This window comes from Triplophysa rosa, linkage group LG22 (genome assembly GCF_024868665.1).
Source record: "Triplophysa rosa linkage group LG22, Trosa_1v2, whole genome shotgun sequence".
NCBI classification, from domain to species: domain Eukaryota; kingdom Metazoa; phylum Chordata; class Actinopteri; order Cypriniformes; family Nemacheilidae; genus Triplophysa; species Triplophysa rosa.
The window spans coordinates 12,479,470-12,502,591 of NC_079911.1; the positions used below are offsets into that span (position 1 = coordinate 12,479,470).

The 23,122-nt window shown below is 39.9% G+C and overlaps 1 protein-coding gene across 7 annotated transcripts in view; it reads right to left on the bottom strand.

Moving 5' to 3' along the window:
* Positions 1-23,122, bottom strand: part of auts2a (activator of transcription and developmental regulator AUTS2 a) — a 285,641-nt gene that overhangs the window by 154,656 nt on the left and 107,863 nt on the right. For all 7 annotated transcript variants that reach the window (XM_057320675.1, XM_057320674.1, XM_057320672.1 and 4 more), the window contains one exon: positions 16,460-16,561. In XM_057320675.1, coding sequence (XP_057176658.1) covers positions 16,460-16,561 — 102 coding nt within the window. The remainder of the gene's footprint in view (positions 1-16,459; positions 16,562-23,122) is intronic.

The following is a 23,122-nucleotide window of genomic DNA, read 5'->3' on the forward strand; positions in this document are numbered from 1 at the left end:
GAATTAGCATTTTTTTCACAACTTTCATTCATCTTTTCAAAGGCAAAACTGGAGTTTCTTTCTTTCTTTTTTTTGGCTGTATACATCTTGTACTGATTAATGGACATATATCTTCAATAACATATCTTGAATATATATATATATATATACAGTGACTGACAAACACACAGTGATAAGAAACATCAACATGACCTTAAAGACCCCATTTTTTTTATAAACAATTCTATCATGAGGTGACAAATGCATTTATCGTATGACAGTCTACTTTCAGTGTACACTAGATATTTTTATAATTATTCATGTCTACGAGACTGACCAATTGTCATAGCGTGTACAACAATACATGTAAGGCTTACAGAATTAAAAGTGAACCCTGAGGAAATATCTAAAGAAAACATCACAAAAACAAAGTCTGCCTTTAAGTGAGTGACATTGGATGGATGACCTCCATTTTAGTCGCGTGTTAAACAGTTTTGGTGTACCGACTCGAATGTCCCTGTTCGACAGTGGCAATGATGAAAACGTCCTTTGGAAGGGCTAAAAATTGCACATCAATTACCAGAAGCAGCGAGGCCTGTCTTATGTTCCAGCTACCATTTTATAAAACCAGAAAATGTCAATAATGAAGTGACACAAAGCTCTACATCAAGGACATTTACAGAGGAAAAGGGTACAACAAAGAAAGTATCTAAAGCTATTGAATGTTATACCAGAAAAACATGATAACGTTTGTTAGCGTGCTTCTTGACAATAAACAAACTGGGAGATATCTCCAAGTCCCCGTGAAGAGCGCATGAACGTCTCTCTCTGGGAGACTCGAGCGTTTATTAACAAGCAGCACGACGCCGTTTAATTAGTGCATGGAGAATACATGGACTTCAGAAGCACTGCGTGCCGTTTACGCTATTGCGTGCTCGCTAGGATTCGCTAATAAAGCGAATTTAATTCAAAGCTGGTGTGAAAAAGCAAACAATGCTCAAAAACCAAAAAGATTAAAAGAGGACGAAAAATAAAAACAAAAGGCGAAAGTTTCAAAAGCGTGCTCCAAACATGGTCTATTTTTCCAGGCTTAAACAGGTGATGCTAACAAGGGGGTGGTGCAGGCTGGAAGTAGGCGAGGAGGAAAAGATGCATACAAAGACCGTGTTCTCATTTTCAGTCTGAAAGCCCCACTAGGACCACTGAAACTTGCTTGATTTCCCCAGTCCAATTATATCGGTGCGCTCAGTCCTTCCAGAATAGCAGTGTGGAGCTGTGGGATGGTGTCTGCGTAAGCGGAGAGAGGCTAATAGAGTCCCTGAAGTTAACTCTGTTTCGCTGCTCGAGCTAATGGGCTGTGATATTTTTCCAAACCGACTGCTGCTGCGCTCCCCGGAAGCTGATCAAGCCTTGTGCTTTGGACACCGTGCTGACCCAACATCCAAAATCTCATCTCCATTGCCATCTATGTAATGACTAAGCCAGGGAGAGAGTGGAAACTGATCCCAGAAACCCACCGCCATACATGACATGCCAAACCCATTCTCGCTAAGGCCGAGTCCACGAGTCCACCGTTGCCAGCGCATCCTCCGAAGCCATGCCGCCTTTAACCGTCCAAAAAGGCTTTTATTAAACCAGGCCTGAGAGAGACAAAGCAATAGGCATGGTGGTTGAAGGGCTCTCTTTAAAGCCCCGTACGGCTCTCTTGTGGCTAATAGCATCCTGGATGCTGCAGAGGGTGGAAATGGGCAGACATAAATCCGGAAAGATGGCTCCCTGGTCAGCCATGCGCCAGACAGCTCGCCTCATTCCAGATGGTCGCGAGACAGGCCGGTGGCATTACGGTTAAAGTCTGGGACTGGCCATTGACTACATATTAGAGACCATCATATTTTTGTAGTCTCAAATACACCGCGGTCCATTTTAAAGCAAAAGCCAAGCATTTAAACGAATCCTCCTCACAATGCCTGTATAATTCCCCTTCATTATAAATTGATTCAAGAACAATTTGCTGTGGTCATTGTGCTACAGGGCGGCGAATTGCTATAGAAGACCCCTTTGTAATTATATGTGACATACAAGACCCTAAGACTATCAGAGCTGGTTAGAGATACTGTGAAAACATGTTAAGTGCAAAGCGATGTAATTAAATGATGTGAACCTCGCCAGCGGAAGAAAAAAGTCAGCCGAATGTAATTTGACGTGATGAGATGTATTGCGCTCATTACACGCCCTCCCTTCAAGCCACCTCATCGCGCATTCGGTTAGTATAGAAAAGAGGTTAGGTTGAGAAAAACAACAGACTGCTTTTAACAGGCAGTTGCAAAGGTTAATTGTTTTCCTAATTACGTCTGGAAATGTCAAACATTTGTTTTTCTCCCTAATTGACAAGAAAATTAACTGTGAACTGCATTAGCGCTGAGCGTTGATCTCGAGGAAGCCGTATAGGGCATACGAGCGTCTCAATGCACAGAATGTATAAAAAGCTATTATGGCTTTGTTGTTGGTATGCGGTGCATTTTAAAATCACTTAAACGCAGAGAATAAATTTAAGATACGAGTCAAACACGCAATTACGACTCTATGTGAGACCGTAAATTTCACATCCCGAAAAAAAGCACTAAGCCCTTTGCTGGTAGTCCGTAAGGGAAAACACAACCTCAACGCTAATCAATATTAATTTCTCTGCCTCGCTAATAACAAGACCTCTTTGTGTACAGTCGATGTCAGGTCCTGACAAACTCTCTCGGGTTCGAGCATGCTGGCACCCCTCTGCCCTTTTACCTGAGCGATTATCGCACCTCGTCTCCGGGCAGAAGGTCTTTGTGCACGTGAAGCATTGATCTCATTTGTTAAGGAGATAAGGGTGAAATTGGATGAGACCTCAAATCAGATGAACCTCCCCGGCTTGGCCAGCTCTAATGCCGCTATCCATGACCCGACTAAGTAGCTGGGCCGTGGACGCAACTGCAGGGGGTTAATCCTGTCCAATCCCACCCCAAAGCCAGCTCATCACCATTTGGGCGGCCATCCACCTCTCCACTTGCTGGATTCAAGCCTCCGAGCTACAGGGGTGGGAAATAAGCGTACCCAACAACATCACACAGGAAAGGCTGGAGCCAGGAGCTTAAATGCAAACGCGTGATCTACTGCACTGTGGTGGAGATGGAGATTATGGCGGATGTCTGCTGATACAGGAATAAATAAATATTTCATCCTGCGGGAAAGTGGCTGAGGTGATTATTTTAGGAAGCAAGCTGGTTGTGTAATCCTTACACAGAATAATAATAATGATGATAATAAAAAGGGTAATAATAATAACAATATTGTGCTATAGTACACCAAATATGCTATAGTAAAACAAATAACTTGAGTACAGTCTGTTTCCAAAGAATAAACCCCCTGACCTTGGTGTTGCTAGTGCTGAGATCCACCAGATAAGCTACAAACCCTATTTGGAAGTTAAATTTAACTGCATATTTCAAGGATAGGAATAAAACATAGCGTGCCATATGAGCAGCGTAAATAAACAATATTAGTGAATCACATATTCACAAAGCACAGGTGATGGGGGATGGACAGCAATACTGTAGCCGCACAACACAAACAACTGTACCATTCAAATTTTTCCTACGCAACATATAACTTTGAGTGCTGTTTGACAGCATGTTTTGAAATAAGCGAGATGAAGCGGTGTATCTGGTGAAGAGCAATAAGCTGTGTGCCCTGAAGATGAAAGCTCCAGCAAACCTTTGATGACTCACTGTTTAGTGCATAGAGCTGTTTTTGATCAGACTAACTAGAACGCGGGAAGTTTTGGAGAATGCAGTCAGGGGTTTGATAAAGTGCTGAGAACGCCTGCAGAAACACACCTTTAAAAAATACACATTTAACATTGCATCCTTGGTGCAAACAGCTTTTTTTTAAAGTCCAAATACCCTGACATTTATGAAAAATTACAACATTTGAGGCACAATTTGTGTCCAGCATACATGCAAAAACACAGTAACCTAGGGCTGGTTGCACCATCCATGCACAGTGTTATTATTCATTTTATCAGTTGAGTGCATCATCCAGGAACTTAAAGTATCTTGCTGGAAATTTCGACTATTTAAAGGGACAGTTCACCCAAAAATGAAAATTCTGTCATAAAGTGCTCACCCTTAAGTTGTTCCAAACTGTATACATTTGTTTGTTCTGTTGAACACAAAGATATTTGGAAGATTGCTAGCAACTGAGATTTCTGGGGCATCATTGATTACCATAGCGCGAATACACATTTCCTATAATCAGCGTCCGTTTGGCATAAAGAACAAATGAGTGAATTTCACATTCAAAAAAGACCTTAAGAAAGTCAGATGCAACCCTTCCCATCGACGCGCTCAGTTCTCAAAAGTAAAATATTCTCAAAAACCTGCTGTACGATACAGACATCTATCAAGCCGTAAACTTATTTTTATCATGTCGCTGATCCGACTGCTTCACAGTGACAATAACTGGCAAAAACTTAAATCGCTCTCTCTTTCTCTCTCCGAAACACTCAACTCCGACAATCCCCGCAGTGCCAGGAGGTAATTCGACCAGCCAATTTAAACATGGCATGATTGAGCAGTAAAGAACGAGCGGACATCAAAGAAGGAACCTTGAGTCTGCGAGAAAGAGCAGAACGCTGGTGGGAGGCCGAGAAAGGGACAAGAAACGAGCAGGGGGTGGATTTGTATGTCATTACGACCGCACCGCTGTGTTGCTATTCTGGATTCCTGGGGTTTGACATCTAGATTGCAGATGGATAAGTGTGCCTTGAAACCACATCCCCCAACAGGGAAAAGAAAATCATTTCTCATAACGGCATCTATTTACTGGCACGGCCTATCTCTCCCACAGGGCCCGAAACAAATGAAAATGTTATTTCTCTCCTCATGAACTCCCACCTTTTCTGTCTGCCTTTTTTCACTGCCAGCAATTGCATTCTGCCTCTAAATTTGAGTTAAGTCAATGACTAGGGGGAAATAATGTCTCCGGAATAATCTTTCTGAAACCATAATTCCAGGGGGTTGTGTTCCAATTTATATATATTTATATAGGTTCACATTTATTTACTCTGTTCATGGGCTTCTTGCCTTGCGGTTTGGGGGGAAAGTGCTGTGGCTTGTGATATAGAAGTGATGTGACATATGGAGGCTTCCTTTGTAATCCCCTCAGCCACAGCGAGGCCTTGACTTGGGCGCGAACGTGCCCTATGCCAAATGTATAAACAGATCCTGATGCGGTCGGACAGCCACGCACAACAGCGCCTGTCAGAGAGGCAACGTAAAGCACAAAATAAACTCTTTGAGAAGGTATAAGCTCAATAACACATAACAACCAGCTAAAAGGCCTTTTAGGACATCATTGCTGAGACCCAGACATTTCTGCTAAATTTTCTACTATGTCCAACTTTTTTATTTAAATGACAGTTTGTAATAGTCATCATTGGCATGGGAACAGGTGAATAGGTTTTACTAAGAGCTAGCCGTCTGCTCTCTAACGCAGTGGTTTGGGGCGGATGATGTTTTAAAAGCCTGTTCTTTAAAAGACTTATATGTGTACTCAGCCTGTTCCACTTTAGCATAAATCTTAACAGAACCATGACAGATTGTTCTGGAACCTTGGCTGATGGTTCCAGAACACCCAGCAAGGATTTATGTTGCCCTAACCACCTGCATGAGCCGACACGCTATAAAATGACTACTGGAAGAAAATCAAAACCCTGTAACTGCTGCAGTTTCTCCTTCTATCTCATGTTTTTCTTCCTTCGCACATGAGAAGAAAAACATGTGGTCGTGTGACACTAAATCACCAAGGCAATACAACTTGGGAATATGTTATATATCAGCATGTTCACAACTAGACCGAACAGAAATTAGAGCTAATGTTCATATCTAACTTTCTTTATTTGGCCAGGATGTGTAATTTTACTCTCTTTAAATAAAAGCCTAGTTTTTTAGGGGGCCGAACAGTAAATGCAATTATGTCAAGGCAGAACTCACCTCAATATGAACTATGGAATAAAGAGAAGTCTGCACTCTTCTCTCACTATTGAGTGAGTGTTGTGGAGTGACTCAGTCAATCCATTCTTAAACATTAAATCTGTTGGGGGTCCTTGAAAATGTTGTTAATCAGAATGCCATCACAAGTAAATAAATAAAAATTGTTTAAGCTTTGAAGCTTGGAAAACAGAGAGGTTTACAACCAACTATTAAATAAATGTGTAATATAAGAATAAAAAATGTGTTAATAATATATTTGATAAATATTAAATAATATATTAAATAATATAAAGTTAAGCCTGCATGTCAGAAAATACATTTTACAATTCATGTTTTTACTTCTAAAGGTTCATTAAAATGTTAATGAAACACCAGGACCATTTAAATAAACTAGTGGAATCCAAAAAATTATCAAAACTGTAAATAAAACTTGAAATAAATGGCACAGCAGATACAGTATCTAAAACTGCACTTTGTCTAATTGAAAGATTACACAAATAAACTAAAATCCTGATGTTGTAAAGTCCATGGATATGTCTACTTGTAAACAAACCACTTATTTTATTTTTCTATCAAAACAATTTCTGTCCTTTGAATGAATAGATGTATTCACATTGGACATTTGAATTGATCCCTAACAAGCCTAGTCTGTGATCTCAGACTGACCTGTGTTTTTATCATTACAGCAGACAGTAAATGACTGAACTGCACAGCGCTGTCCATTAACTGGATGTCAATGGGCACAATGTGACTGTGAAGCCTGCAGCGTTTAAAATGCCCTTTAAAAATAATCGAACGGTTCAGACATAGTCCTCCACAGACCTACTCACTACAGCCCATCAAATTAATATATTAGAACACCATGAGTCAGCAGGGGGCGGGGCATGGAGTTTATGATCAGTCACATGGCATCATCTGACTGGTGTACGCCTGTGAACTCTACATCAATGCGCAAATGGCAAAAAAATGTGACGTCATGTTGCTTGGCAACAATCTACAGTTAGGCTAATAAACTATACACTACTTTGTGACAGTAATTATTATTGCGTCATTTTATTTAGAATAAATGTATTATACAGTAAACTTTACTTTAAACTTAAAATGTTTTGCTGCATGAATAAAACACTATAATTGCATTGTTAGTATTTCCCTTATGAAAATTAACAATGTTTTTTTTTGTGGAACAAGTGTAGTAACCATGTTTTTTTGGTGTATTGATTACTTATGGCAAAACCATGGTTTTATTACAGATACCATCGTTTAACTATGTTTTTTTTAAACCCTGGTGTTCGTAACCATGGTTATTTTGTGGTAACCATGGTTTTACTACAGTAACCATGGGGTTTTTTTGTTTTAAATGTAGTTAAACCGTGGTTCTTTGGTTTTAACTGTAGTAAAACCATGGTTAATTTTCGTAAGGGTTATTTTACCTTAAGCCTAACAATCCTCTTTAAAGCATGGTAAAAACTACACTTTATTCCAGAATATTCCACAACAGGCATTTTAAAGCCCGTGACTGAGCAGTTTGATACAGTACGCTGTCCTTAGCATGGAGAACCAGAGAGTAACCAGGCCAACAACCTCACAACCTGAAATCTTTACAACTCCTCTTTACACGTTCTCAGGCTTTCTCTCTTCCCCGGAGGGTCCCGCACAGCCTGTCCCTCAGCAGCTGAGTCTGCTGGAGACACGGCAGCGTTACTCGGCCGGGGCAGGCAGTCTCGATCCATCATACGGCTGGATAATTAAAGAGTGAAAACACGAGTCGCCTCTGGAAGCCAAACAAGCGGGGGAAATGGCAGAAAGAGAAACGGGTCTGGTATATTTACAACACAGGCTTGGGGAATAGAGCCGTGGCAGCTGAGCCGAACACACACATGCAGACGCTCTGGGTCGGGCTGATTTGTAGGCCCGGGAGAAGCGAGTCCGGTCTGGTGTTTATTAAAGCAACTGATGCCTGTATCCTGGCGGGTAAGGTTGAGTTTATTTTAGCTCACAGCCAATATATAAAAGCATTATCCATAAAGCAATGGATCTGACAGTTTCTCTCAAGAGGCGACTGATGCACTGCATCCGCATGCCGCCGGAAAATATGCATGTTTCAAATGCACAGAAATGCTTCCTATGGTTTGTAAGGCCGCGGGCCAAAAAGGCATATTTCTTTGCTTTTTCTCGGCTGCATTCTCACACATTCAGAATATGGTACCCATACTGGTCTCTTATTGCTATGGCAACTAGCGATTTCCCTTGCTCCTTGGGCCCCGTGCTGTCATTACCCAATCAGAACGAGACCTTTGTTAAGATTCCCTCAGGCTCCGCTTACTCAACTCACTATGAGGAACTGACCTTACACCAAGGAGAGAACGACAGCGAGAGAGAGAGACACCTCCAAGCTATCTGTCTCTCAGCGCAGTTAAAAAATGAGAGAAAACGGCAGGCATTTAAATGGCATTAAAATATACACTCTGATCTGAAGACAATAGACAAAAGACAACCTAGTCCCTGCCAGCAGGCTTTTCTGTCTACATTTTTACTTCCTTACGCGTTCTTTCTTTGGATGGAAGAACAAAGAATGTGCAGAAAAGTTGGCAGGTAAATGCCTGGATGATGCTGAACTAGGGAAGTGAAAAAACACTAAAGTTGTATTCCTGTAGCTCATTTGAGCACCGTTGTAACAAAGCTCAATAGAAGGGAAGGAAGGAGGCGGGAACCGGCGAACATTTAACAAACTTTAATGAAAAATAAACAAACAATAATCCAAGAATAAAAGACCGGCAGCCACCTCACGGTCGACTGCCGGCCATACAAACATAAACAAACTTAACAGCTTCCGGGCCCGGTCCTCTCACTTCGGCAGTCCCGTCGCTCGTCCTCTTATGCTCCCTAGCTCCCCGTGAGGCATGCGGGACCGGTGCGCGTACAGCTGATACTCATTATCACTCACGCCACCGGCCCCGCCTTCCTGCCCCACGGCTCTCGTCCCGCCTTCCTGCTACAACCGTTTTCTCAGAGCAAAAGTTGTGAGTTCAGTTCTCATGAAAACACACCTGTACACTACCGGCTCTAAAGTTTAGGATCTCTTGACAAAAAATGTTTCTCATAATCTTAAAAATATTTGAATCTAAGGGTGTATGTAATTCATGTTTGTAATGGCTTTTGTAAGTCAATACAATTTGTGCTAACATAATTTCTTTCATTAGAAAACTTTTTTTTTTAAAGGATTACTTTGACCAAATAATGAATAAAAAGATGCCAATAAGAGTCCAGCATATGGAAATTGCTTCAATACTGTTTAAAAAGCTTTCCAGGTGGAGACCTCAAGAAGATGGATGATAAAATGCCATGAATACGATTTTGCTAATTCTAACCAAAGAATGACTACTTTGAAAATGTCATTTAGCAAATTATTAGTTGCAATTGTGTTATTCTACTGTTTTGATGGGGTTCCATAATTCCAAGATGTGGAAAAAATATAAATAAAGAATGAGCAAGCAATCCTAAACCTTGTGTACATAAAAAATATATTACATGCACCGTTGGTGACTTCGAATGAAGTGTCTGCCAAATGCATTAATGTTAATGGCTGTGTAACCCGACTATTATACTATGATCTCTCTAAACATTTGCTGATATTTTAACATAATGTAAGTGCAAGAAACAGTAAGTAAACACTTTTTATTGCATAAGAAACAATACAGAGATCTATTAATAGATAAAAATACGCCATGACGAAAATTTGCATTACAAATCTCTAAAATAAAGTATAGGGATTGAAATCTGAAAGCACAAACACATTCACAATCACAAACACGTGGCCTCACGCATATGAGTGAATCAAAGCCATGTTGGTATTCTGATTCCTGTCATGTTGCACATTAATATTTAATGCCTTCCATCCTCAGTACAACTATCTTAGCCTTCAAAATCAAGAATTTGTGTTCAGACACAATACTTTCAGATCCTTGCAGTGCTAAAAGCGTGTTCTTGTATTTGTATTGATGCCGGTTAAAAACAGCTGTGACATCTAAATGGAAAAGGCTACGTCTGTAGGTATATTGCAGATATGTGTGTGTGTGGTGCTGGGCAGCTGAGGCGTAACGGCGGGGTAGAGAGGGGGATGAATGGCAGGTTTATGGAGGTGCTGTCACCGGCCGTGTTTCAGGTCAGAATGACTGACAGCTGATTTAGGGCAGTGCTCTTAAGCTATAAAGCAATCATAACCACTCTTGTTCTTTAGACACACTCAGTTTCCCTGCCCACACAAACTCAAACGCGTGCTTCAACAGCTATAAACACGCTGTCACCCAGACGGGGTACACAAACTCGCTCCGAATTCTTACTTGCTGGTGGTAGTGCTGAATTGTGACTCCCTGGCTTGACTCCCTGGTTAGGGTTAGGTGTAGAGGTGTGCTTTAGGGATAGGACCAATCAGGTTGCAGACTCCCAAGCCTATCATCCAATTAAAAGCAGTTCAATATGATTTGCCCACGAATCAGATTTTGGACCAGAACGCACCCACTGATGTATGTTTTTATGCTGTGTACACACAGATGCACATCCCGAACTTCAGCTCCTATCGTGATAATCGGCTAATTATAGGTGCGTTGAGTGCGCTACATCCAAACGCTCATCTCTAATAAGAAACGTTTCGAATTTGAGAACAAGCGAGCAAGGAAGAGAGTGACGAATGGAGACAGAAAAAGACCTACGGGATAATTAATGCGTGCAATTACAACTTGCATGTCGGAGCAAATTGGCCAGCATTTCTCAGCTTGTAAAGGCCCCTGACCTCATTAGAATGACTGCGTCGAGGAATAATCAAAATTAGCATCGAGGTTTGAGCATCCGTGACAAACAGAGAAAAGAAAGATTGACTGATTTCATCTGTTTTGTCTTCACACACCAGAGATGCAGAAACCTGACCCCTCTGCAAAACGCTGTGGACTCTTTCCATGTCCCGGCAAAATCGAATAATAACAGCAATCATTAAGAACAACATCTATATTATATGACATAAATCTGCTCCAGCGGCTGTAATTACAGGGTGGAGATTGTTTTACCACATACCGAAAGAATCCCCCAGCCTGGGCTGAACTAATAATGTACAGCCATTAACCACTGGGATGGATTCAAATATGTTCACTGTATAATGGTGAGAGAGCTACAAATCTTTGTAAACCACTCACAGAGTTCCACAGTGAAGACTCAAGAGACAAAGAGAAAGAATGATCTTTCATAACATCCCATTTAGGCGACGTTTAAATGAAGTATTGGAAAACACACATAAACTACTGTAGCTGTAATGAGTTTGTAGTCAGTTTTATACCTTCCTGCACATTTCTAAGGTCTATTAACTATTGAAAGGTCTTAAAGGGATAGTTTACCGAAAAATTAAATTTTTTGTCATCATTTACTCATCCTCTAGTCATTTCAAACCTGTATGACTAATTATCTTCGGCAGAACAAAAACAAGATATTTTGAGTAATGTTGATAAGAGAAACCATTTGACTTGCATTGGTTTTGTGTCTGTACAATAGAAGTGAATAGGTATCGCTGCTGTTCGGTTACCAACATTCTTCAAAATATCTACTTTTGTGTTCTGAGGAAGAAAATGAGTCATACAAGTTTGAAATGACAAGGTGGCGATGACAATGTCACTTTTGGGTGAACTATCCCTTTAAAAGTAATGATTTTTATCATTTATAACATTTTGATTAATAAAGTTTGATTATAGTAGTATAGTATAGTACAGTACAGTACAGTATAGTGGTTCTCAAACTGGAGGCCCCAAGATGGATCCAGGGGGTCCACAGATTTTGTGGCATTTTATGAAATATAGAAAAACTATAGTATAGAGTATAGTTTAATGTAGTAAAGTTTGTGCAAATTACAAATTGAGATTGCAACAAGTCACTATATTTTTAAAACTTGTTTTATTTTTTGTGTTTTTGTTTGCTTGTTTGTTTTGGAATGTAAAACACGATTAGATTGAGAGATTTTCAGATGTACAACATGCATATTGTTTTTGTTGAAAAAGATTCGATACACCAATTCGGACGACGTAAACAGTTCTGTTTCAACGCTGGTCCAGAAGAGCTTCCTGTTTCAGTTTTTGAACATTACACAAACGCTTGAACGAAATACAACCATCAGAACATATATAACCGAATCAAAATGTTAAACTAATAGATTTAAGATTTCATTTTATATGCAAGATTAAACATGTATATATATATATATATATACATAATATTAAATAAAAACTGAAGCCGCAAGTGCTTCTGGGCCACTGTTTACATCGTGCGATGTGATCCATAGCTGTCTACTGACCTCTATGTGTGAAAGAGTTAAATCTGACGTGTCTCCTTCATCCTCAAAATCTGTCGGTTTGCCTCAACTTCACTGCATATCACTGCTGACAGCATTGCTTATGCCGCGAGCATCCATGTGTGTGTGTGTTTCCATCACATCTTGATATGCCACATATCAGACCAACAAGCCTGAAACTGCCATCTGACCCTCAATGTAAATATTTCATTTCCTTCCCAGACTCCACTGAATGATGAATGAGCAATAAAATGTGTTACCCAGCAATCCTAAAGTACCGTTACTATGGCGACCAAAGAGCAGGTAATGTCATTGCTTTCTCACTCTCTCTCCCTCTTTCACTGTCTCACGGTCTGTCTCTCTCTCTCTCTCCGTGTCAGATTAGCAAACTATAATGAGAGTAAAGCGCCGCTTCAAGAATAGTCCCACCGTGGGAAGGATACCTCGGTGAGGATGATGTTAAATGACCTGTCATATTTTAGCCTTTTAGTTAGGTTTCGTTCCTGTCTTCAGCTGACCTAATTATCATCTCCCGCTTTGTCTCTCATCAGCGAGATGATGACGGGTGGGCAAACACGGCAAACGCTCACGGGCCACGGTATGCCCCTCTCCTCTCCGTTCCAGCACACATAAACACTCCAGAAGAAAGCACTGTACTGTTTACCGGAATCCGGAACCCTGTAATTGGCAATTTATTTGATAGGCAGCCGGGTAATGATGGCATTTCACTCCTGCCGCAGAGACTAAGCACATGTGCGTTTGATTCGTCCCTTTCTGCCACACCCCCCCTTCCCTCCTCCCTTTGCCCTGGCCTCCAGCCACCCTGCCTGGGGAAACCACGCTGCCGCGCCGGCTTCAAACGCAGCTGAAAGGGGACCCGGAGCTTCAGAGCAAACACAGCGGGCCTGCCAATTTATCCAAGGTTTGGGGTTAGCGCTGGCTAGAGCGAGGCTGATACACCATTTGTAGCTTAATGAGATGGCGGCACACGGGGACAAGGGGTGAGGAGAAGAGAAAAAATGGAACTAGGGAAAGGGAGCAAGATGGCCAACGGTGACCTCGTTTGACCTAGATTTCCTCTCAGCCGAGCGGAGATAGATCAACACTGAGCTCTCTCTCGTTTCTCAGCAGAAAGGAGTAGGTTAGACATCATTAGCACACTGCCAGAGAGTGTGTAATGAGGGCTAAAATTACTCCATATAACCTCAACTCTGCCATAGACCCTTGAGCTCTTCCATTTCGTTTCGCTTTCATGAAGTATAGAAGTGTGCAGATATATTAATGATAAACATTATTGGATTTCATAACTAAAGATGTTCTCTTTGGTTCCTCATACATCTATCTCACTTTCAGAGAATTTCATCTAGTGCCACTGGTATGAAGTGGCTTTTTTACGACGTGACTGTGAATAACCTGCTTTCCATAATCCCCTCAGGACTGGGATGCTCTATTTTAGGCGTGACTACATCCCTTTCAGCACCTTCCATTTAGAGTGCTCAGGGGTTTCTGAACTCTCAGACAAAAATACGTGCCAAGGACCCTAGTCAGAGTCCATTGGCAATGTGTGACCAAATCAACGTAAAAAAGTAAACAATACGACATATTGGTCAAGTTGTACTTAAATGATTGTTGTTTCTGTCAAATTTTACGCACACCATTTCATATTTTTTCATAGAGGAAATATTTTGCTCTCACTCCAGTTGTACATAATAAATAATGCTACTAATAACACTTTCTTTCATAAAATGGTAACTTCTTGCCCCTTATGCAGTGCTCTTAAAACTGAAAGTTGAATCTTGTATGTTTTTTGGTGTAATTTATGGTTATAACAAAGTTGTATTTGTTAACCTTACTTAATGCATTTGCTAACATTACTATTAATTAGCATTTTTTTGAATTAGCTAATTTTGGCTTTATTAATTAGCTAATTTTATACATTTTTCAAACGTTATAACTGTTAACATTAGTTAATGCACAATAAACTAACATTAACAATTAAATTGGAATGAACAAAAAAATACTGAAAGGAAGATTAAACACTGAATAACCCACATTGTTGATTGCTATTTCATGTTCGATAATGCAGTTACCAATTCTAACAAATATAACCTTATTGAAGTGTTATTGTAAAAATTTGCACTAAAGAAACAAGGTAATACTTCATTTCAGTCGTCCACTTTAGACATTTTACAAACTATGAGTAACTTTGCAACTTTTTGTCAACTACTTGTCATTGACTATTTGTTTATACTGTATCTGTTCCACAAAATATATCGGTTCCACAAAAGACATTCTACTTCTTTTCAACTTCATGTCAACTTATTTTCCAAATCCTAACACTAACTTTAACAATTTAACACATTCTACCTATCTTTGCCATCCACTGCTACCTATTCATAAAAATATATATATATATACCCTTTCCTCGAATCAATTTTCTTCCTTCAATTACGCTTCCTCTTCCTACTCCCCACCCCGTCACGCTTTATCTGCTAGGTCTTCTCTCTCCATCCCGACGAGGAGCTGCAGGTATCATTTCAATTTCTGATGTCAACATCAAATTACTTATTTCATTTCATGCCTGGCCAAGCATCCTATAGCTACACGCAGGAGTGGTCGCGTTCAACTCGTTCTGCCGTGTCTGTTACGACGACTTGCCGCGCCCTCCAGCTGACAGCTCTAATTATGCTCGATATGTGATAGTGCTCGCGTATGCTCCCACACTAACATCTCCACCACGGGAGCCAAGACTTGAGGTTTGGAGCAGGTCTACGCCACGCTGACTGACGGGCCTGTGTGTAGATTTATAAACAAGCGTAGCGCATAGTTTTCATACCATTTTATACCATGTTAACTGAGTGAGAGATTTTTTGTAATAAATGCCACTCTATAAAACATCACAGTTACCCTAAAACCGAATCTAAATATATTAACAGACGGTTTCAAAGCAATAACATAAACAGACGTTACTGCGCATGCGCGCATATTCATGGACTTTCTTTAAGGGATGGTTCACAAAGAAATTTATACAGGTTTAAAACAACCTGAGGGTGAGTAAATGATGACAAAATTTCCATTTTTGGATGAACTGTCCCCGGTACACATTCGCAAATAATAGAGTGCCTGTAGATTATTTCTCATGACAAGCAAAAGAAACCGAGAAGATCCGTTACTTGGCTAAACTTGTCTCTCCAATATTTTTACAGTAATTTAGACTGCGATACCAAGCTCAACCGCTTTCTTTAAATGCAACAAAACTACAGGACCCAATCAACAAATTGTTCATTTAATAAAATGAACATACAACAAAATTCAACAAATCGTTAATTTAATACAATTATTATACAATAAAATAATAATATTAATTAATATTAACAAAAATTAAATAAAATATTAATAGTTATATTATTAGACACTAGCCAGACCGATAATCAAACACAGCGCACGTCCAATGAAATTGTCTATATATAAACACATATGTTATATATTCAGTTTGAACTTCCAAGGTGCATCACTGTGGTCACTTTCACATTTTTCCCCTTCGTTACTTCCTGTCATCTCCACTTCTACGGTATATAAGCACAGTTGCGCTTCACCCAGAGCTTCCACCGAAGCTGCCAGCTGAGTAAATAGGATGTTCTTATCACCACCCGAGCACAAACACACAGCAGAGCCCGCAGGCCCGAGGGTGCAGACAACCGCCGCTCCTCCACCTCACGGCCTGATGCAACACAAACACACACACTAAGCTCGCCTCTTAAAACGCTCCTATTGTTCCTGTTGGCACGGGGCCACGTCTGCTTATCCCAACAGAGTGGATAACTGTAAATTGCTGTTTAAATATTGAACCTCTTTGTTCTTAAGCAGGCAGATAAGCAGAGCTGTCAACTGACTGATAACCATCAGGAATGGAATTATTGTAGCCACTGAATCCAACATAGTCGCCTTGCCTTAAAAAGACGTAACATTCGTTTTTTTCCGGTTGTGGGTTCTCAAACATGAACTCGAATTAATAACTTTGCAATACAAAAAATGTTTACACATACTGTTGACATACTGTAATAGCTGTCGACTGAGACATTATTTGACTGAGACTATTATTTAAAGAGAATGAGTTACTCACGTCTGTCAACCTGACTCTGGAGCTGCTCCGGATGGAGGGTTTGGATTCTGCACTCACGCTCTCGCTGTCACTGACCTTACAGTTGTTCTGGCCCGGCTTCAGCTGGAGAACACAAAAACACAACACCAAAAAACAATCAGAACCAATGAGACAACTTGATAACTTAAAAGTGCCTAAGAAAAGGCTTTTAGCATTACATTTTAATTCTACACATATATTAAAGGGACAGTTCACTCAAAAATAGAATTTCTGTCATCATTTATTCACCCACATGTCATTCACACCCTGACGCTTCCTTCACAAAAGAAGACTTTTTGAGAAATGTCTCGGTGGTTTTGCGCTCATACAATGGAAGCCAATGGGGGGCAATTATGTTTGGTTACCAAAATATCATATAAATACTTACAGGGATTGTTCACCCAAAAATAACATTTCTGTCATCATTTATTCACCCTCATGTCATTCAAAACCTGACTAACTAACTATCCCTTTAACCTCTCTACATTAACTGATAAAACAGGAGTTTATACATGTCAAAGTTATAGATTTGAAGTTAGATCATATGGAAGATGTGGGATTGAATCCAGCCTGCCTTGTGTCGATAATGTATAATTTCCAATCAACTTTAAATTAAGCAGAACAAGCACATTAAAACAATTCTGAAAAATGGCACCTTTTCCAGTTAGACCGCCACAAGTCTTTAAAAATAAACAAAGGTTTAACAGCACATGAATCACCAATAAACAGCTACCTCAACTGTGACATCATCTACCTGGATCAACTTCCAGTGAAGCTAAAGCCACTGACACCTACACGACTATCTGATTTCCCCCCGAGAAGCCTGACCTCATATCAAATCTGTGAGAACAAGAAATAAAATACCCCCTAAACAACATCAAAAAAGGCTTTCCATCCCATAAGCCGTTCTTAAGGAACCAGAGATTCACAGCAGGTGTCCTTTTCCACACAAGAAACCATAAAGAACAACAATACAGTGCAGAGCACACGACTTTTAAAGGGGAGTTGGCGGGGCGGACATGAAATCTAGAAACATCTGAGCCCAACTACAGTTTACAGAACAATGCAATACTCCTGGGACGCGGCAACCGTCGTCAAGGTCTGCAATTTACGTCTTCTGATTTACTTCTTCTACGCCACTCAGACGGCCTGTTTCCTTACATCTCGCCCAGCCAGAACCCTCCGCTTTTATCTCTCAGCACATAAAAACACAGCTTTATGGGTAAAGACGAGCAGTAAATGTGCGCAGTGTCACTTAATGGAAAAAGCAGAGTTGGTCACGGCGCACTGGGGGGTTGTTTACCGAGATGAGGCGATAGATCGGCCTTTTCCTATCTTTCCCTCTCAGACGTTCTCTCTTTCCGTCTGTCTCTCACGCACTTTCTCCCCCATCACGTGGAAGAAAAAAATGCGATGCTTGACAAAGGCAGCAACACGAGAGGGGGAATACGATCTTCAATAAGAGGGTTGGAGAATATCTCTTTTCACTGGTGCAAGCTGTGGGTTGTTAAAGGCGCAGTGGCGGGATAAGGGACTGCAGGGAAGAGGACCCTTGAGTAAAGCACGTAATTAAAATGAAACTGTTCCTTTCTGTAACCATTAGCTATGTGAAAAGATCTCTCTCAGAGGGAGAGCTCAGAGACTGCCGGCAGACGCTCGGCTCTATCAGCAGGCCAGCGTGATAAGAGACCTGCACTGCTTGGAGAGAAAGACTTGGCAATGAGAATAAGGAAGAGTGTTTTGTCCAAGAGGGTCTTGGAGTTGGAGGGAATGTGAGAGGGAGGGAGGTGAGATAGGTAAATAGAGAAGATGCTGTGTCATAGTGGTCAAAGATTGGAGAAATTGGCAATGTGAATCCCAAAATTGGTGATTTATGACGTATCAGCATTGTGACGTTGAGAGAGCATTACTTAAAGGGACAGATCCCTTTATTAGGCCACCATGTTAGTCAATGGTGACCAAGAACTGTTTGGTTACAAGCATTCTTCCAGATATCTTTCTCTGTGTTCATCAGAACAAAGAAATTAATACAGATTTGGAACAACTCGATGGGGAGTAAATGAAGACAGAATTTTCATTTGCGGGTGAACTGTTCCTTTAAACTGAATTGTGTTCCTGTATCACCCACAAAAACTCACCCTCATGTTGTTCCAAACCTGTATGACTTTCTAAGGAACACAAATAAACCTTAACAATGTAGTTGAATCTTTTATATTCAATTACAATGGGGATTGTAAGACACACCATAGATTTATAATAAAAAAGGTACACTTACACCGGATTTAATACTCAGGGTTAGATATTCTGAGAAAAGCAATTATTACATTATTATGAGGAAGCAGTTGAACTATTTTGCATATGAATAATGTAAATGTCTATGTAAAAAGATTAGCGGTGCATATTTTCATTTAAAAAGGTTATAATGTGAGTCGTTCAGGTTATAATTAAATATTCACACAGATACTGTATTACACCCAGACAACACATCTACATTTAACCACATTTAACCGGTTAAGCAGGTACATATTTTACCAAAGTGTTAGTAGTGTAAGATGTGTTATTAGGTTTATCCACTCAAGTCCTCCTAATGACAATTATAAGTGTTAAAAATATTTTTTGCCTGAAAATTCCCTGCAAGTCTCTAAGAAATCTTTTCCAGATTTGATTAACACAACGAAAATGTGCAATTCTGACAGACACAACAAATACCATCAGCAAAACGTTTAATTGAAACCTATTTCTCAACCACAGTAAAGACATCAGATTAACAGCAGTTATGCGGATAAACCCCAATGTCCGAACATGGTATGAGAACTATTGTACGGTATATTTCTTATTGGGTCCAAAAATTTTTTTGGCACTGGGTTATTATCTACTGCTACTAGCTAATTTAAAGGGACAGTTCACACCCCCTCCCCAAAAATCATAAAACATTAATTTACTCACCGACACTATTTAAACCTTTTGTATGACACCATGTCTGCACCAGATTGAGCGGTGCGGCGTGACACGGCAAATTAATTGTTTATAATGGGTTTGTCGTGTCACGTTGCATCCAGTGTGGACAAAATGTAAAAATGATATTGGGTTCTAATAGTTTCTATTGTCTTTTGTCGTCTTTTGTCACGTCGTGCAGTGTAGACACGGTGTTACTTTCTTCTATGGAACGCAAAAAAAGAGGCGTTATGCAAAATATCACTACATGCTGTGAAGCAGCTGCTGTCAAATTCAGAAAAGTACAGACATGCAGTATCTTTGAAAACTGATATGTTAGTATCATAAAAGCATTGTGTTTCATGTCTGACATTTGATCGTTTCGTGTGAAAAACAGACTGACAAAGTTGTTAGTCACTAAAAAAATGTTTTTATTTTCACAAATGTGGTAAATCAGCCTCAGCAAATTTAACATTTTGCCCCCAAAAAATGTTGTTCCAAAAAACATTTTGTGTTCTATGGAAGGAAAAATTCAGATGTTTCAATAGTACACTATTCACTGGGTGCAAGTGCGATATAGTTGTGAAAGCGCATATTTTTGGTAAGCCAGCATCTCCCATATGTACAGGCGTGTTTGTGTAAAGTGAACGCGTGTGTACATAAGAGCCTTCTAATAAATGTTGTTTACGATTATGTATGTACAGTGAGTTTGTGTGTGCGCATACGGAGCGTCTGAGCGTCTTGCTCATGCAATCATAATGACGTTAATGAAGACTGACAGCTCCGCCACATCGCGCCATAAGGAAAAACCTCCTTTAACAACCCTGAGTGTGAAGCCTGAGTAAAGATCCCCCCTCCAGGAAGATCGCAAACAGATGGTTTTCATATTCCAGCGACTAATTCCTCAACAATTAAAAACACAGTAAGACATTAGCATCTAATGAAACATTTAAACTACCAGTAAGTGCATCTGCCATTAATTTCAACACAGTAAGTTCTTGTTTTGCTTCAATCTGTTCCCTGTTAGGGCTGATTTCTCCCCCGCCCTCTCCGAGTTTACTGAAGTATAGAATTAACAACTGTTTTCAATAAGCAGTCAGCATGGTTCCCTGGCACAAAAGCCTCCACGCTATTAAAGATTAATTTATGCTGCCAGGGCTTTGATGAGAGGCAGTAATGGAAAGAGGTTCTTGCGTTGCCTTCCTCATAAAAAGGTCACGGAGACCTGTATGTGTAAATCCTGCTCATGTGATTGGCCGCTAAGAGAAACAAAGTCATCAATGGCACACTGTTGTAATCACATTGCACTTAGCGAGTCTATTTGTAAGAAAACCACAAAGCAAGTCCATTGGCGCAGATGAAGGCCAAGCAGAACAATCTTTTCAATGGATACCGTGTTTGTCGGCCCTGCGGTTAGATAAATCCACATTCATTTGGAGAGCAAAGCTCTTTGAGAGCCGCAGCACTTCACGACAGCTTTTAAAAGGCCGTGAACAATTTTTATTAGAATTCACTGCGATTTCTTCCCGCACCAAAGCTATGCATCTACTATTACAATCACCTGTATAACACTCCATAAGCCTAAGTGTATTTTATACGGACCGCCTGAAAGACATGGAGAGCAATGGCTTAGAGTTTCCGCATAACAGACAGTTTTAATGGCGCCTTAAATGCGAAAGTAGGAATGGCGGATTTCAATGGCACTCCTGGAGAATGGTGCTTTAATGTGAAAGAACGCTGAAATATGTTAAGAGCCTGGTTGTAAAAGCCACATTAGTCGATTCTGAGAAGGACGCACTTGTAAAAACGACACAGCTCAAGGCAAGAGCTTAGATGAACATCCATTCAAAGTTGTCGACGGTGGGCGATCACGTGAGAGGATGTTTCGCAACGCTTTGGTCTAATAGATTCAAAGCACCAGCTGGAAGAACAAAAGCATTTTAGCAGAAATTCACCAAAGGTTCCTCAGAGGTAGAGACAAAGCTCAAGTAATGAGGGTAAGCATCCTTTGAAAGACTCTCAAGTTTGTGCCTGACTAGACTCTTAAAATGGCTTTTGAAGCTTTTATAGGATTATCGTTTGCGCGTGTAGTCAATTATTTTCCTTTGCCCGCTTGCTGAAACTGCTTGCCGGTGTTACGATTAAATTTTACAAGTCTATTGAACTGCTCTCAGAGGCTCGGCCCAGAACCCACTGCAGCCAAACACAAAGGCCTACTCCGCAAACCCCAACACTCTTATCATCCAAACCTTCGCTTTGAACAGCTCACCTGACCCTTTGCTATTAGGCGAAGCCCCGGGGATACTGTTGCTATCAGCTTCTGTTCTTCCTTAGCTACGCGCTACAGCAGCTGTGAGGATCGGCAGTAATAAAACCTGGAACAATTTGCCAGCTTTTATTGTTCTTCTGTGCCGTTTCAGCGCTGCTAACCTGTCCTCCAAGGAGCCAACGGAGAGAGTGAGAATCCCATAAGAGCGCCAATGAAAGAGGATCTCATTTACCTAAAAGCGCTTATAAATTTTTAATTTGCTTTAACAAGTAAATTAACAAGTCCCTCATTCGGCAAGTTTTATGGCTGCCTGCCACCGAGGGACAGCCATGAAAGTTTTATAGATAATTCACTGGTGTGCTGGGCTGCTTATAATAAATTGTCTATTTCCTGCCTCACAGTCGAATCCCTCAGTTTCCAATGACTAGACTTTAAATATCTGCCTTTCTGCTTTCTTCTCAGTACAACATGAAGGCCATTTTAACTCTGAATGCTGACTGCGGCCCATAGAGGGAGAATTATCCTGTTACTGGTGTACGTGAAGAGACTCTGGCCTATACCAGTTGCATAAATTCGTTCGGTAAAATACCTGTCCTAGCTTAATGCGGAGTATTTTAAAAAGTCCATTTAATTTTGTTTTGTTTAAAACAAAATCAATCCCCTACCTTAACACATAATTTAATTTTGTGTTAAAAATTTTAAAGTAACAACACTTCAGACTTGTTGAAGACAACACATTTTTTTTACTTCCAACATTGTGTTGTCAGTCTTATTTATTTATCACAAAATTAACACAAAGTGACACATAATATGTTAAAAATACATAATACAATGTTTAATACTCATTATGTTTTAAAATGACATAAAACAAAACATTATTTATCACACACTTTGACTAAAGAAGATATAAAACACTAAGTACTAAATGAGCCAATATATATATATATTATTTTAACACATACGCTGTATGTGTAATTATTTATAAATTGTTTATAAAGTATTTACTATTTATAAACTTGTATTTATGCTTTATTTTAATACACTTAATACATATTTAATATAATTAAATATACATTTTTATATATTAAATATTTTTATTTTATTTTAATATATTTATATTAGTTGTTATAGTTATATAAGTTAATAATAAATGTGACTTAACTTTGAGGTACCTGACAAATATTAACAATATAAGATGAGTATGTTGCTTCATATTAAAGGGGGTATGCAACGGTGTTTCATGCATTCTGACTTCTTTACAATGTTAAACATGCTGGCTTCTCATGCTTAACATGGTCAAGTTGTCAAAAAAAACGAGTTGGACGTATGACATAGTATTTCTGCGCTCGATACACTCCCCCAGCATTCGTATAGGTTTCGGAAAGTTTTTTTTGAACATGAAAATCACAACTTTTCTTAGTCTCTTATTGGACAATTCTCCT